A 16088-nucleotide genomic window follows, 5' to 3' on the forward strand; every position below is an offset into this window, starting at 1 on the left:
GCACAAGAGGGGGCGAAGCAGGGAAGTGGAGAGACAGACACACGGCGACAGCATCTACAGCTTCCCACCACCGCCCACCCAAGCCGGAGCTGAAGCAGGGGCCCCATGCTGCAGCAACACAGCTGAGCCACTGAACCCCAGCAGGTGAGGAGCGCTCTTTCCTGTCGGCATCATGACTCCCCGCCTGCAAGCAGCGCTTAGCTCCGTGTAACTTACATCATGCCGGGGGTGGCTTATTCACACCCCTGAGCGACAAATTAGACTGACAACCTGTCATGTAGACAAGCCCTTCAAAAGAACACATGCACTGGGGAGTAATAGAAGTACGGAGTACCTACAGACAGTGCTACCTTGAAAGGAAGGGAGCTGTTTCCACGAATAACGGGGAGAAGATGGAGTGAATAGGTTAGATTATCATTTGCCAACTGTAAATAAATCTAGTACCTTAAGTGGTAGGATGATCATACTCCAAAAACTTCGTTATAAACAAAGTATTCAGAATCTGTATAGCATGCAGCAGAAACCAGTTAAACTATTGCTCTAACTCAATCTTAAGAGACCTGCTTGCCAACTATTTCCGAAACATTATAGTTTAGCTAACGTCTATATTTTAGCAAAGCAGCCACTCCCGCATTAATGCATGGGCCATCTGAAAAACAAAACCTGCTAAATTGTTTTCCTTGACACTGGATTACAAGAAGACTTATTCACATCAACTGTGAAAATACAGTGGCAGTCTTTCCTGTTAACTGAACTCATGGCTTCATGTACTGCAAGGAGCAGGTGCTCATTTCAAGACATCTCCCATGGCGGCGTGTGGGGTGGGGAGACAAACTGTTGATTCTGTCTGGAATTTATAACACCTGATCTCACCAGGTTTCAGCTCCTTTCTCAGGCGGAGTGTGGGAAGGGAGGAGAGGGGGAAAGGATGTTCTTGTCTGTGGGAAGGGAGGAGAGGGGGAAAGGATGTTCTTGTCATTAAAAGAAAAAGGAGTACTTGTGGCACCTTAGAGACTAACCAATTTATTTGAGCATAAGCTTTCGTGAGCTACAGCTCACTTCATCGGAAGCATTCAGTGTAGTCTCTAAGGTGCCACTAGTCCTCCTTTTCTTTTTGCAAATACAGACTAACACGGCTGTTACTCTGAATCTTGTCGATAAGGCGCTGGTATTCAGTAGGTGCTATGGCACCTTAGGCAAGTCTCATTCTCCCTCTGTGGGCAGTGTTTCCTTCCTCCCAGCAACTGTCTGGAATGGAAACTGTTCGAGCAGGAAGCCTCTCTGACTAAGTGTACGGAGAACACCGAGCACAGCAGGGCCTCCAGGTGCTGTGTGATACAGGCACTTCCCTCCTTGACAAAGGTGAATCAGACTACATTGTCTGGCTATGTAGACTCCCTCCTCAGGCCCTACGCTACCAGCACTCCCAGCTACCTTCGAGACACCACTGACTTCCTGAGGAAACTACAAGCCATCAGTGATCTTCCTGATAACACCATCCTGGCCACTATGGATGTAGAAGCCCTCTACACCAACATTCCACACAAAGATGGACTACAAGCCGTCAGGAACACTATCCCCGATAATGTCACGGCTAACCTGGTGGCTGAACTTTGTGACTTTGTCCTTACCCATAACTACTTCACATTTGGGGACAATGTATACCTTCAGATCAGCGGCACTGCTATGGGTACCCGCATGGCCCCACAGTATGCCAACATTTTTATGGCTGATTTAGAACAACGCTTCCTCAGCTCTCGTCCCCTAAAGCCCCTACTCTACTTGTGCTATATTGATGACCTCTTCATCATCTGGACCCATGGAAAAGAAGCCCTTGAGGAATTCCACCATGATTTCAACAATTTCCATCCCACCACCAACCTCAGCCTGGTCCAGTCCACACAAGAGATCCACTTCCTGGACACTACAGTGCTAACAAACAATGGTCACATAAACACCACCCTATACCGGAAACCTACTGACCGCTATTCCTACCTGCATGCCTCCAGCTTTCACCCTGACCACACCACACGATCCATCGTCTACAGCCAAGCTCTGCGATACAACCGCATTTGCTCCAACCCCTCAGACAGAGACAAACACCTACAAGATCTCTGTCAAGCTTTCTTACAACTACAATACCCACCTGCAGAAGTAAAGAAACAGATTGATAGAGCCAGAAGAGTTCCCAGAAGTTACCTACTACAGGACAGGCCTAACAAAGAAAATAACAGAACGCCACTAGCCGTCACCTTCAGCCCCCAACTAAAACCCCTCCAACGCATTATTAAGGATCTACAACCTATCCTAAAGGATGACCCAACACTCTCACAAATCTTGGGAGACAGGCCAGTCCTTGCCTACAGACAGCCCCGCAACCTGAAGCAAATACTCACCAACAACCACATACCACACAACAGAACCACTAACCCAGGAACTTATCCTTGCAACAAAGCCCGTTGCCAATTGTGCCCACATATCTATTCAGGGGACACCATCACAGGGCCTAATAACATCAGCCACACTATCAGAGGCTCGTTCACCTGCACATCCACCAATGTGATATATGCCATCATGTGCCAGCAATGCCCCTCTGCCATGTACATTGGTCAAACTGGACAGTCTCTACGTAAAAGAATAAATGGACACAAATCAGATGTCAAGAATTATAACATTCATAAACCAGTCGGAGAACACTTCAGTCTCTCTGGTCACGCAATCACAGACATGAAGGTCGCTATCTTAAAACAAAAAAAACTTCAAATCCAGACTCCAGCGAGAAACTGCTGAATTGGAATTCATTTGCAAATTGGATACTATTAATTTAGGCTTAAATAGAGACTTGGAGTGGCTAAGTCATTATGCAAGGTAGCCTGTTTCCTCTTGTTTTTTCCTACCCCCCCCCCCAGATGTTCTGGTTTAACTTGGATTTAAACTTGAAGAGTGGTCAGTTTGGATGAGCTATTACCAGCAGGAGAGTGAGTTTGTGTGTATATGGGGGTGGGGGGGATGTGAGAAAACCTGGATTTGTGCAGGAAATAGCCCAACTTGATTGTCATGCACATTGTGTAAAGAGTTGTCACTTTGGATGGGCTATCACCAGCAGGAGAGTGAATTTGTGTGGGGGGGGTGGAGGGTGAGAAAACCTGGATTTGTGCTGGAAATGGCCCACCTGATGATCACTTTAGATAAGCTATTACCAGCAGGACAGTGGGGTGGGAGGAGGTATTGGTTCATATTCTCTGTGTATATATAAAGTCTGCTGCAGTTTCCATGATATGCATCTGATGAAGTGAGCTGTAGCTCACAAAAGCTTATGCTCTAATAAATTGGTTAGTCTCTAAGGTGCCACAAGTACTCCTTTTCTTTTTGCGAATACAGACTAACACGGCTGTTACTCTGAAACCTGTCAGACTACACTGCCTCCTCCCAGAAGCCTCTGGCCCCCACGCATCAGACCCTAAGCATTTCCTGACCCTTTGGGTTCCAAGCAGCTGCTCTTCCCCGGAGATTCCCCAGCTTGACCTGGCCAGCATTCAGTGTACAGGGAACTCATTCTTTCTGGCTATGGAATGAGAGGACACTGCCTCCCCCAATCCTGTCCTCCCCATCCCACCCCCAGAGCTGTCACAAAACCATACCCTAACACAGCCTGGTCTCTAGACAGGAAATTTGCCTCTCTAAAGGCTCACAAGAAGCTAGACTCTAAGCACTGCTCCTCCGGTGTAATTCTAGAGAGCACAACACCAGTGACGGAACCAGGGACCTCCAGAGCAAGAAACAGGAGTGTCCAGAGACTGAGCCAGGCTCTCTAGCTGGGGGCTGTAACGCCTATCTTCTGAACGGGGCACAAGGGGGAACTGACCAGCCTGTGGGTTACGCTCACATGCCAACACAATGGGTTGAACCCAAGAGGTCTTGATTTTATTTATCCATACTTCGGAGCACGTTCTCTCCTACGCAGAGATCCCACAGGACTATGTTAATGTGCATGAGACATCTTCCAGTTTGTGCCAGCAGGGTCTAGACAGGGCCATGGCCCTAATGCGTTGTGCTCTCTCTCGAACGCTCAGCCTTGTTGAGCACACTGTGGCACAATGTACACAAGCCCTTAGACACTGCTTACCCCATCCCTGCAAACAAGCTTATTTAATTCATAACTGAGTGTTGTTCCATTCCCGGCCCGTAAAGGAGTTAGACTACAGCAAGTTTCAGCAACTGCTTTCATGTCTCCATTTGTGTAACCCTTTTCAAAAATACAGAAACACTCTCCAAGCATTTTTCCAAACAAGATCTGATCAATTTGAGTGTCAAACAGAAGCAGCCTTCAAGCTGTAAAGCCAGGAACAAAATGCCACCATATCAGAGATTTGTACCCATTATGCAGATTACGAACAATACATTTTAACAGAAAAACGCCACACAGTGAATACATTCCTGAACTAGAAACAAGCCACTGTGAAACCCAAGAGACCATTATCATGACCAAGAACTTACTGTATTTTCAGGGGTTTAAGAAGAATTTCAGCTGACAGCTTCCTTACTAGAGAGAGACGCTGATCAAAAGGGCATAGATTAGATATGGGAGGAAAACAAGAACTTGATTTTGAGGGAAGAGAGACCATTCAGCCAATAGAAAGAATTCTCTCCCCTTGGTACCAGAAAGAACTAAAGAAAGCAAAAAGGAAAATAACTTCTTGCCTATGATGGTTCTTCTAAAAAATAACCACACACAACTGAGCACTTCTTTGTAATCCTCTCAAGATTAGTGGAGGGGAGGGCAATACTGAAAGAGCAACGATGCTCCTTTACTGCAGAGAGGCTGTTAAGGAGGAGACAGAATCTTTAATCGAAGCAGATAAAAAAAGGTTAGACTGAAGTACCGAATAGCAGAAAAACTCTGCCAGCCTTTCCCTCCCAAAAAGATTGCAAACCTTTGTGAAATTAAATTTGTATCTGCTGTAGTGAAATTAAGTTTTCCTTAAAGACAGCAAGGCGTTCCACTCTCCTCCCCAGAGTAAATTAATTACAAAGGAGGAAAGGCACAGGGAGCCAAGGGAATATACTTGCCAACACAGTCATGCCCAAGGCAAGATCAGCCAAGCTCTGCTGCTACAGAGAAGAGAGGCAGCTGTGAACCTTTGTGATATGCACCAGAAGTTAATGGATATTAAGGCCAGAAGGAACCATTATGACCTAGCCTAACCACCTATATAACACAAGCCAGAGAATTTCACCCAGTGATTGTTGCATCAAACCCATAACCTCCAGCTGTATGCCTCGAGGAGAGCTGCTCTAACTTTAAAAGCCTCAATTGACAGAGCATCCACCACATCTACAGGTAATCATAGAATCATAGAATATCAGGATTGGAAGGGACCTCAGGAGGTCATCGAGTCCAACCCCCTGCTCAAAGCAGAACCAATTCCCAACAAAATCATCCCAGCCAGGGCTTTGTCAAGCCTGACCTTAAAAACTTCTAAGGAAGGAGATTCCACCACCTCCCTAGGTAACGCATTCCAGTGTTTCACCACCCTCCCAGTGAAAAAGTTTTTCCTAATATCCAACCTAAACCTCCCCCACTGAAACTTGAGACCATTACTCCTCGTTCTGTCATCTGCTACCATTGAGAACAGCCTAGAGCCATCCTCTTTGGAACCCCCTTTCAGGTAGTTGAAAGCAGCTATCAAATCCCCGCCTCATTCTTCTCTTCCGCAAACTAAACAATCCCAGTTCCCTCAGCCTCTCCTCATAACTCATGTGTTCCAGCCTCCTAATCATTTTTGTTGCCCTCCGCTGGACGCTTTCCAATTTTTTCACATCCTTCTTGTAATGTGGGGCCCAAAACTGGACATAGTACTCCAGATGAGGCCTCACCAATGTCGAATAGAGGGGAACGATCACGTCCCTCGATCCGCTGGCAATGCCCCTACTTATACAGCCCAAAATGCCATTAGCCTTCTTGGCAACAATGGCCCACTGTTGACTCAGATCCAGCTTCTCATTCACTGTAACCCCTAGGTCCTTTCCTGCAGAACTGCTGCCGAGCCATTCAGTCCCTAGTCTGTAGCGGTGCATGGGATTCTTCCTTGCTAAGTGCAGGACTCTGCACTTGTCCTTGTTGAACCTCACCAGATTTCTTTTGGCCCAATCCTCTAATTTGTCTAGGGCCCTCTGTATCCTATCCCTACCCTCCAGCGTATCTACCTCTCCTCCCAGTTTAGCGTCATCTGAAAGCTTGCTGAGGGTGCAATCCACACCATCCTCCAGATCATTTATGAAGATACTGAACAAAACAGGCGCCAGGACTGACCCTTGGGGCACTCCACTTAATACCAGCTGCCAACTAGACATGGAGCCATTGAGCCCGACAATCTAGCCAGCTTTCTATCCACCTTATAGTCCATTCATCCAGCCCATATTACTTTAACTTGCTAGAAAGAATACTGTGGGATACCGTATCAAAAACTTTGCTCAAGTCAAGGAATAACATGTCCACTGCTTTCCCTTCATTCACAGAGCCAGTTATCTTGTTATAGAAGGCAATTAGGTTAGTCAGACATGACTTGCCCTTGGTGAATCCATGCTGACTGTTGCTGATCATTTCCCTCTTCTCTAAGTGCTTCAGAATTAATTCCTTGAGGACCTGCTCCATGATTTTTCCGGGGACTGAGGTGAGGCTGACTGGCCTGTAGTTCCCAGGATCCTCCTCCTTCCCTTTTTTAAAGATGGGCACTACATTAGCCTTTTTCCAGTTGTCCGGGACCTCCGCCGATCACCATGACTTTTCAAAGATAATGGTCAATGGCTCTGCAATCACATCTGCCAACACCTTTAGCACTCTCGGATGCAGCGCGTCTGGCCCCATGGACTTGTGCTCATCCAGCTTTTCGAAATAGTCCCGAACCACTTCTTTCTCCACAGAGGGCCGGTCACCTCCTCCCCATCCTGTGCTGCCCAATGCAGTAGTCTGGGAGCTGACCTTGTTCGTGAAGACAGAGGCAAACAAAGCATTGAGTTCATTAGCTTTTTCCACATCCTCTGTCACTAGGTTGCCTCCCTCATTCAGTAAGGGGCGCACACTTTCCTTGACTTTCTTCCTGTTGCTAACATACCTGAAGAAACCCTTCTTGTTACTCTTAACATCTCTTGCTAGCTGCACCTGAAAATGGCACTGTCATAAATATAAAGGGAAGGGTAAACACCTTTAAAATCCCTCCTGGCCAGAGGAAAAACCCTTTCATCTGTAAAGGGTTAAGAAGCTAGGATAACCTCGCTTGCACCTGACCAAAATGACCAATGAGGAGACAAGATACTTTCAAAAGCTGGAGGAGGGGGAGAAACAAAGGCTCTCTCTGTCTGTGTGATGCTTTTGCCGGGAACAGAAAGGAATGGAGTCTCAGAATTTAGTAAGTAATCTAGCTAGAGATGCTTTAGATTCTGTTTTGTTTAATGGCTGATAAAATAAGCTGTGCTGAATGGAATGTTTATTCCTGTTTGTGTCTTTTTGTAACTTAAGGTTTTGCCTAGAGGGATTCTCTATGTTTGGAATCTGATTACCCTGTAAGGTCTTTACCATCCTGATTTTACAGAGGTGATTCTTTTACTTTTTTTCTTCAATTAAAATTCTTCTTCTAAAAACCTGACTGCTTTTTCATTGTTCTTAAGATCCAAGGGTTTGGGTCTGTGTTCACCTATGCAAATGGGTGAGGATTTTTATCAAGCGTTCCCCAGGAAAGGGGGTGTAGGGTTTGGGGAGGAAAGACATTTCCAAGCGGGCTCTTTCCCTGTTATATATTTGTTAGACGCTTGGTGATGGCAGCAATAAAGTCCAAGGGCAAAAGGTAAAATAGTTTGTACCTTGGGGAAGTTTTAACCTAAGCTGGTAAAAATAAGCTTATGGGGTTTTCATGCAGGTCCCCACATCTGTACCTTAGAGTTCAGAGCGGGGAAGGAACCTTGACAGGCACCATTAGTCAAAGTGACAGCTACTGTTTAAGTATTTATAACTAGTGTATTATGGCTTTCAAATAAGCCATAGGGCTATTTTTCCACTATGAAACTTCTATGGAAGATTAGTGTATTTCAGCCTCAGACATCAACACTTCCTAACCTACAATACCAGATGCCTTCCACTCACTAAAGCACTGTTTCATATCATGCCAGCAATGTGTATTTAAATAAATGATCAGAGGGGTACTGACTCCGGTTTGCTGTAATCCTCTGAAAAAAGAGCATTTGGACTCCAGAGCCAGTAGTATTCCCAGATACTCCCGTAAAAACTTGTTCTTCTTGCTTAGATCCTTCATATACAGAAGCAGATGCATAGAGCTACCAGCACTAAACGTTTAGCACCTTTCAGCAAGTTACAGTGGAATGCAAGCTTAAATGGTACTAGCATTTCAACATTGCAGAAAGCCATTTAAAATTATTAAACTACGGTAAGTGCTTGCGGGGGAGGGTGGAAGGGAGGACCACAGTCCAGCTAGTTTTTAAAAAAGAGTTATGTCTTGTCACTTCACTCTCTAACAAAGACAACTAATGAACACTGAATTATATTTACATCACAGCACTCCAAACAAACGAGACACAGCTAACATACAGTGATATTTGATCAGGAGCACAGATGAAAACCATGTTCGCTAGGATTTGGTTGTCTTCGGCTAAAGCTACTTGCTTTGCATATCGGGCTACAGCATCAGAAGCTACTACAAAAAAATAAAGGAAAGGCATCTCTCTCAAGCATGCACAAATTCATGTACAAACTACCAGCATCCAGGGCTACCAGGAAATGTAGTAAATTCAAGCTGAGGTTAAAATGCTGGCTCACAGAATAAGATATCCTTACCTTTCCTCCTCCTGTTCTGAGAGGAGAGCAACCCTGCTCCCTTGCATAGTCCTGGGACTAATGGCACCTCACCCAGACCCACGCCCAGAAAGTTAATCTGGAAATCCAGCATTCCTCTTACAATTGCAATTCTAAACAGCAAGTTACAACACTTCCTGCCAGCAAATGAGAACATGCTGACCGAATACTACAACTTAAAATACTCTTCCTGAGAAGCTAGCATTACACTGCAAAACATTTACAAAAAAGTGGCATATTTCTCCCACACCCACAACAGCCACTTCTATCACTGCCTCTCCAGAACCTTACGAGTGTACGCAGTTCAACACTGGCCTGTGTACTTTGTAATAAATATATTAATAAAAAGTCCAGCTACTTTTAAAGCACAAACCCACGCTGTTTGTCCTATAACACGACAGACAGGCTTCACATCAGACATCACAAGCAAAAGACAAGTTACCAAGCAAGCATTTTTTATTACATTGACTTGATCTCTGACTTGATGCACAGAAATACAAACCCCATCAAGGATAAGTGAGGCAGGTTTTATACACTATTCATGTTAAGAAATTGCTTTTATTAAGCCCCTCTTTTAGAGGGCGATCAATCCATCCCCCCCCCCATGCTAGCAGGGGAGTTTACTCCACCCTGAATAAAACTCTCAGGTGATTGAAGAATTGAGAGTGGTAAAGAATCCGTGGTCATTCTGAAGATTTAAATACTCTGCCAACAGATTTTCATTGCATTTTATTAACAAAAATACTTCAGCCAGGAAAATGAGTCATCTGGTCTCAACTGCAGCCGAGGAGCACACAGCAGAAGTCAGGAAGACAGTGAGAGAAATACAAAGGTGGCTTTAAAACTACCTTTTGTACTCCCTTGATCTTGGGCTGGCTGTGCACCAGGGCAGTCTAAAGGCAGCTCTAACTTATACTAACTGGAACAAACAGGGCGTATAAGAACATCACAGCCAGGCATTCTACATCAGGTACAGGAGTTGATAACATAGGCTGGTGTACCTGGTTGCCTGAGGAAGTACACAGTACTGCTACCCTTTCCCTTGAACGAGGAGGTTCAGGAGATAGCTATGTTGACACTGAACTTTTGGGGAGCACTATGAGCAGTTAAGAAGTGTGCTACATAGAACAAAAGAGCTAGTCAGGCAAAACTACTGAAGAAACTAAATAAGATTCATATTTTATTTTATTTTTTTTAAAAAGATAATCCTGATTCCCCCAGCCTTCTGCCCAACCCAGCAACAAGTCTCACAGCTAAAGTGTAGGTGTCCTTTATGAATTATCTCCATTCATGTCACCACACACACTATGAATGCTGTCCTATGCCTTCGTGAGACATTATCAGTAATACAGCGTATTAACTAGGACATCTAGTCCTTATCTGGTGGTTCTATCCCAGACCATAATTAAAGTTTCAGTTTACAAATATGCAACAAGACAGACATTTACAGGTCACTAGTCTGAACTGTTTTCTCTTGGTTCTTTGCAAGCGATTCGCACATGACAGCAAGACTTAGATACTGCAGATTTACCACATGGGCTTTCAGACATTACAAAATCTCTTGGTATCGTGTGGTGTCTTTTATATGTTCTCTCTGTACAACTAAACTCTGGATTTCATGACTTCTTTGCATGCTCCCAAGACAAGCTCTGAACTTTAAGCACCAGCATCTCGACTCTCCAGAGAAAGGTCAAAGGGGTTACGGAGCACTTGAGTACCAGCTTCTTCCAATTACCCCTCTCCACCTCTGGCCACCGGGGTCCGACGGGGCTGGGATACTGGAGAAGAAATGCACACCAGCAGCAGCTCTCGTGTGGGAAAGGACATGAGACAGAAGCAGGGATGAAGCAGGCACAGCCGAAACCAAAAACCCTACAGCTTCTGAGTTCGGCTGGATCCTCGATAACGTCATTCTCCCTCCTGTACCTAGACCAGCTGAATCTGGTTCAGAACAACGCGATGGCCCCTTTGAAAGCTGAGCATCAGCAAGACAAGGCCGCGTGCAGTGCTGCGGCCTAAGCCACTCCCATCGTGGGAGAGCTAAAGGAGGTCAGCTCCCAGCCCTTTTAGTCAACATGGACGCGGTTGTGAGCACTAAGGGGGCTTCAGAACCATCGAGAGCAAGCTTTGAATGTACCATCGGTGCATGACGTAATACATCCCTTACTTTTTCACACATCTGTAAAGACGCGAGTATGAAGGGGGAGGTTAAGTGCTAACTAGTCGATCTGTACCTTGAGAAGCAGTCAGCTCTCTAAATCTCTCCGAATCCAGTACTGTCGATGCATATGCAATTCTGCTCAAAAACCTCAACCAGCACTAAGGCCAGTGCTAGTCACTCCAAAGTCATGCTCTCAGCCACACCCTGGAGCGAGAGCATCTCTGGGAGCCTGTGGAGTGGACAGTTTCAGGAACACTCCCACGTCGCTTCCTAGGGCATGCCTGGTCAGATTTGGTTTCTCCAGTTCTTGCACAAGAGAAATCTTACAGCCACTCAACATATGATCTCAAGAGGGAAAAAAAGTCTTTCAGGGAGATTTACAGAATCTGAAGTGACTCCAAAATCGGGATGTTGTCAATTTCATAATTAATACCATTCTCCAAATTCTGTAGTTCGCTACCCAAAGCGGAGGTGTTTGCACATGCAGAGAGTGTATTTTACACAAGTCAAAGTCTCGCTCTCCATATGGAGTATTACTGGGAAGCAAATCCATTTGTCAATCTGAGAGCACAATCATGCTTATCTGAGCTAGTTAGCAGAGATTCTAGTGATACTAAGGGCTCCTCTACACTTGCATTTTATAGGGCTCTAACTTGCTGGCTCAGAGGTGTGAAAAGTCACCCCCCTGAGCACAGCAAGGCTGAGCGCCTTAAAACGCTAGTGTAGACAGGCTCCGAGCGCTGGAAGCTAATCCCCTGGTGGGAGTGGAGTACCGGGAGCGCTGGGAGAGCTCTCCCCCAGCGCTCACGCGCGACCACGGCAGCGCTTTGAAGTGCGAGTGTGGGAACGCTCCCGCAGCAAGCAGCGCTTTGAGCTTTCCAGTGTAGCCCTGCCCTAAGACATGCCAGTTACACACACACAGCAGGAACTCCCATTAAACCCTGAACTGTCCCATTCACTTCTGACAAATGACTCATTCCTCACAGTGCAACTACCCCTAACATTAACAGTCCCACACCCTCCCGAAATGAAGTAAATCTTAGACACAGGGAAGCTCAGGCAGAGCAGTTAAGAGATTTGCTCAAGGCCAAAGAGCAACCGAGTCAAGCACCCGGGATTAGAAGTAAGGGCGTGTCTTCCCTGGCAACATGAAAACACTACCATGGCAGCTCTTTAACGTGCCTTGTGCGGGCATGGCGCAGACCTCTAAAACCACCCACGTCCGCGAGGGGCGCGCCTCCGGGGGCTGGCAGGTCACAGCGCAGAGCCTTGCAGCGCCCAGCGGGCTGCTTTCCACACCCCTGAGCGAGGGCCAACGTAGATCAGCCCTAAGAAATTCCTGGCTCCCTGCAATGCACTCAATCCACTAGGTCAGGGGTGGGCAAACTTTTTGGCCCGAAGGCCACACCGGGGTGCAAAACTATATGGAGGGCCGGGTAGGGAAGGCTGTGCCTCCCCAATCAGCCTGGCCCCCACCCTCTATCTGCCCCCTCACTGCCCCCCTCAGAATCCCTGACCCATCCAACGCCCCGCTCCTTGTCCCCTGACCACCCCCTCCTGAGACCCCCTCCCGTAACCTGGGACCCCACCCCCTATCCAAGCCCCCCACTCCCTGTCCCCTGACTGCCCCAACCCCTATCCACACCCCTAACCCGACAGGCCCCATGGGACTCCCCATGCCCTATCCAACCCCCCCTGTTCCCCGTCCCCTGACCACCCCCCACAAAACCTCCACCCCATCCAACCGCCCCCTGCTCCGTCCCCTGACTGTCCCCCCAGAACCACTGACCAATCCAGCTGCCCCCTGCTCCCTGTCCCCTGACTGCTGCCCTGGGAGCCCCCGCCCCCTTACCGTGCCGGAGCCAGACACGTTGCTGTGCTGCCCTGCATGAGCATGCCGCCCAGTGCGCTGGCTGCGGGGTAGGAGTGACAGCAGGGGAGGGGCCGGAGGCTAGCCTTCCCGGCTGGGAGCTCCAGGGCCGGGCAGGACAGTCCCGCGAGCTGGACGTGGCCCGCAGGCTGTAATTGCCCACCTCCGCACTAGGTACACCGATATTGTCTAGCAGTAATTGGACAGACAGACTAACCATACCTGCTCCTGTAAGAGCCAACCAGATCATCCCAAAGGCATACAGAAATCCCTGAGAGGTTTAAATTACAAACAAACACTTATTTAGGTTAATCTTTCTATCTACCCAATGGGACTCAGTGTTCAGTCTAAAAGATACCATCAGAGACGCTTAGTTTTGCAGTTCTCAAACTGTGGATTTGCGTCTCCAGAGGTAACATGCTTGTTAACAGCAAAAATGTTTTTAAACAAATAGATACTACATAGAGGTGAGAAATAACAGACATCAACTCTATTGTCCCTCTGCAAATTTGTGTACACAGAATCAATCCCTTACCTCTTTCTAAAAGTGCAAAGTTTCAAACAGTTCAACGAATAGAAGATTGTTGGGGGTGGAATAGATCTGGACAAGGAGAAGAAGTCTGGAGATAAATGTGAGAAGCGAGGGACATATGCTTGTTTTGTTAAAATATTATATGTTTGCTGTTGAAGAAAAAAATCCAGAATACTTAATGTTGTTGTTTTAGTTAAATAAAACAAATTTAAATGTCTATCTGGTGATGTTCTCCTCCTAATACAGCATGGCAAGAAAATCCTCCAAATGTTAATGATTAACCTATTGAATTGGAGATATTTATGAAATAATTGGAAGGTGAACTATCTGCTTCAATTACCTTTGGTAAATGAAATAACCAAACAATCCTTCATTTTCGGATATATCTGTAAAACTCATCTGAAAAGTTTTCAGAATAAATCACTGTTTAAAAATGTATATAGCATGTACCTTCTAAAAATGAAACCTACATCTACCTCTGAGTGGTGAAGAATATGTATTATGGTTATAACAACCAACAAGAATGCACTTTTATGTAGAAACGCATGATTAAATCAAGTCTTCCTGACTAGTGATTTAAAATCAATGTGATTTAAATCAAATCCACCCTGATGTCAAAATTCACAAATCCCCAGAAGCAAAAGAGCAGGGCCAGAGGCCTCCTGGGAAGGAGGCACTGGTGGCTTCCACATTCCTCCTTCCAACCTTGGGAGGCTGCTGGGGCCAAACTGGCCACCTGAACAATTTAGAGCAGCCTTGGGACTGCTCTAACTTACACTGACTGACAAGAGTCTTGAAAATATCACTCTGCTAACTAGGATCAGTGGCCTAGCTCCCAGCCTACACCTGACACACATACCAGGATGCCCCCTGCAGCCAGTAGGTTAGGCTAGGCCCTAGATGAGGCTAGTTAGCTGCTGCATGAAGCCCCTTTGTGCCACTGAAGCAGCGCAAACGGAGCTTGAAGGAGCTGTGGCTCCGACTGAGATTTCAGGGTCATAAAAACCCAAAACTTGGGGGTGGGGGTGGAGCAGGTGGCTGTTGGGCCACTCCAGTCACCATCAACTTGTCCTTGAGGCCTTGCCCTAAAGTCAGTGCTCAAAGCATCATTTAACTAGCAAAAACAAGGCCATCTGCCCTGCTCCATTAAAGGCTTCTCACATTCAGTATCCTGGACCATTTACAGGATGGTTGGTATAATTAGGTTCTCAAGAGAAAACAAAAGGCCCTACTAGCCAGAGAACCAGTGGCAGGGGAAGAGAAGGTCAGAGGCTAGAACTCCGGAACAGGACCGCCTGGACTGCCCACTTCTTTGTCAGGAAGAACGTGCCAAGAGTCAGTTTGGCAGAGTTTTGGCAACTAATGCCCGTCCTCTCTCCAGCCACCTATTATTGACTTCGACTGCGATCCATGCAGAGCCACAAGCAATTCAGGACAAACGGTCACCAGAGTCCTATGTAGTGCCCAGCAAGCCAGCCCCAGGTTCGGGAGCACCTGACTTCGGTGGCAGCCTCATTTGCAAATTGTTTTCATATGGAATTCAATTCAAAACTCGAACAGCATCCTCTCCCCGGTGTTCTTTTCATACCACATTCCATTTCACGTCGCTCCCCTTTTCCCGCCCCCACCCAGAGAGTCAGTTGTGGACATACTGCAGAATTTTATATCAATATAAAAGGTGTAGGAAGAGTCTGACAACTAGGGAGCGGGAGGAACACCAAGGTTAACTTTAGCAGTTGCCCTCTTGCGGTTTCAGACTTAACACCTCTCAGAGCAATCGTTTCAGGCTGCCTGCATCCAGAAGACACCACCACAGAAGTTGTGCTGTGTGCATTCAAGGATTTGTTCACAATCACAGGGGCTAGAAGTTTGTGTGTTTGCCTTTAACAAAGGTTGCACACTGGAGTAGGATTCTGCAGCTCACAAAGGATATTAAGGACTATGTTCCACTTCTTCGCTAGCCCTGAATATCAGAGTTTGGTGTAGTAGCTAAACCCCTATTCATTCAGGCGGGCGATCACAGATGTTCCAGGAGGCTGAAGGTGTAACCTGAACACAATGTAGAGGGCACCTTGTTTCTTGCTATTTGGTAAGCAGAGTCTCGAATAAGCTCCGTGTCCACTAATTTCCTGATGCTGACAAGCAGGAAGCATATGTTATAGTTGGGACTGAATCACCCACTTTCTTACATCTCAGAAATGTCAGGTGAGAAGCATGGAACGGGGGGATTGAAAAGGGAAGAGAACATGCTGTCCAGTGAACCCAGGAGCACACTGAGACTCAGACTACATGCAAGGGGAAGAAATCTCTCCTCCAGTTTTTGCTTACAACACTTCTGCAGATTTCACAGCAAGAGGCAGTTGCCAGCGACGTTATCCTTCGCAAGGCCAAACTGCAGAGAACTCAGAGTTTGCTGCCCTACTGGGAATGGTTTAAGACTGGCATCTGAGCAGTGTCACAGGGCCTGACCTACACCAGCAATTTGGGGGACTCTCCCACCTCTGCTCTACCACCAGGAGATTGAGGAAAAGCAGAGCGGGCCTTTGTCTTATAAAGAGGGAGGTGACGCTAGTAAGAAGTTAAGCACAGAATATTTTTAGCCAAGAACTTCCCCTGCAAGGTGCACTTTGTGCTATAATCAGAAAGCACAGCAATTACA

At 46.6% G+C, this 16088-nt stretch overlaps 1 protein-coding gene across 6 annotated transcripts in view; it reads right to left on the reverse strand.

Annotated features, from left to right (window-relative positions):
- PLS3 (plastin 3) overlaps nt 1-16088 on the reverse strand; it is an 87947-nt gene that overhangs the window by 52307 nt on the left and 19552 nt on the right. The window contains exon 1 of one of the 6 annotated variants that reach the window (XM_073358566.1): nt 8849-8910. The exons of 4 other annotated variants lie outside the window; for them this stretch is intronic. In XM_073358566.1, coding sequence (XP_073214667.1) covers nt 8849-8895 — 47 coding nt within the window. In that variant the 5' untranslated portion in view covers nt 8896-8910. Of the gene's footprint in view, nt 1-8848; nt 8911-16088 lie in introns of those variants that run through there. One more of the 6 variants, XM_073358570.2, reaches the window with a different exon arrangement.

This window comes from Lepidochelys kempii, chromosome 9, assembly GCF_965140285.1.
Source record: "Lepidochelys kempii isolate rLepKem1 chromosome 9, rLepKem1.hap1, whole genome shotgun sequence".
In the NCBI taxonomy this organism is placed as follows: Eukaryota; Metazoa; Chordata; order Testudines; family Cheloniidae; genus Lepidochelys; species Lepidochelys kempii.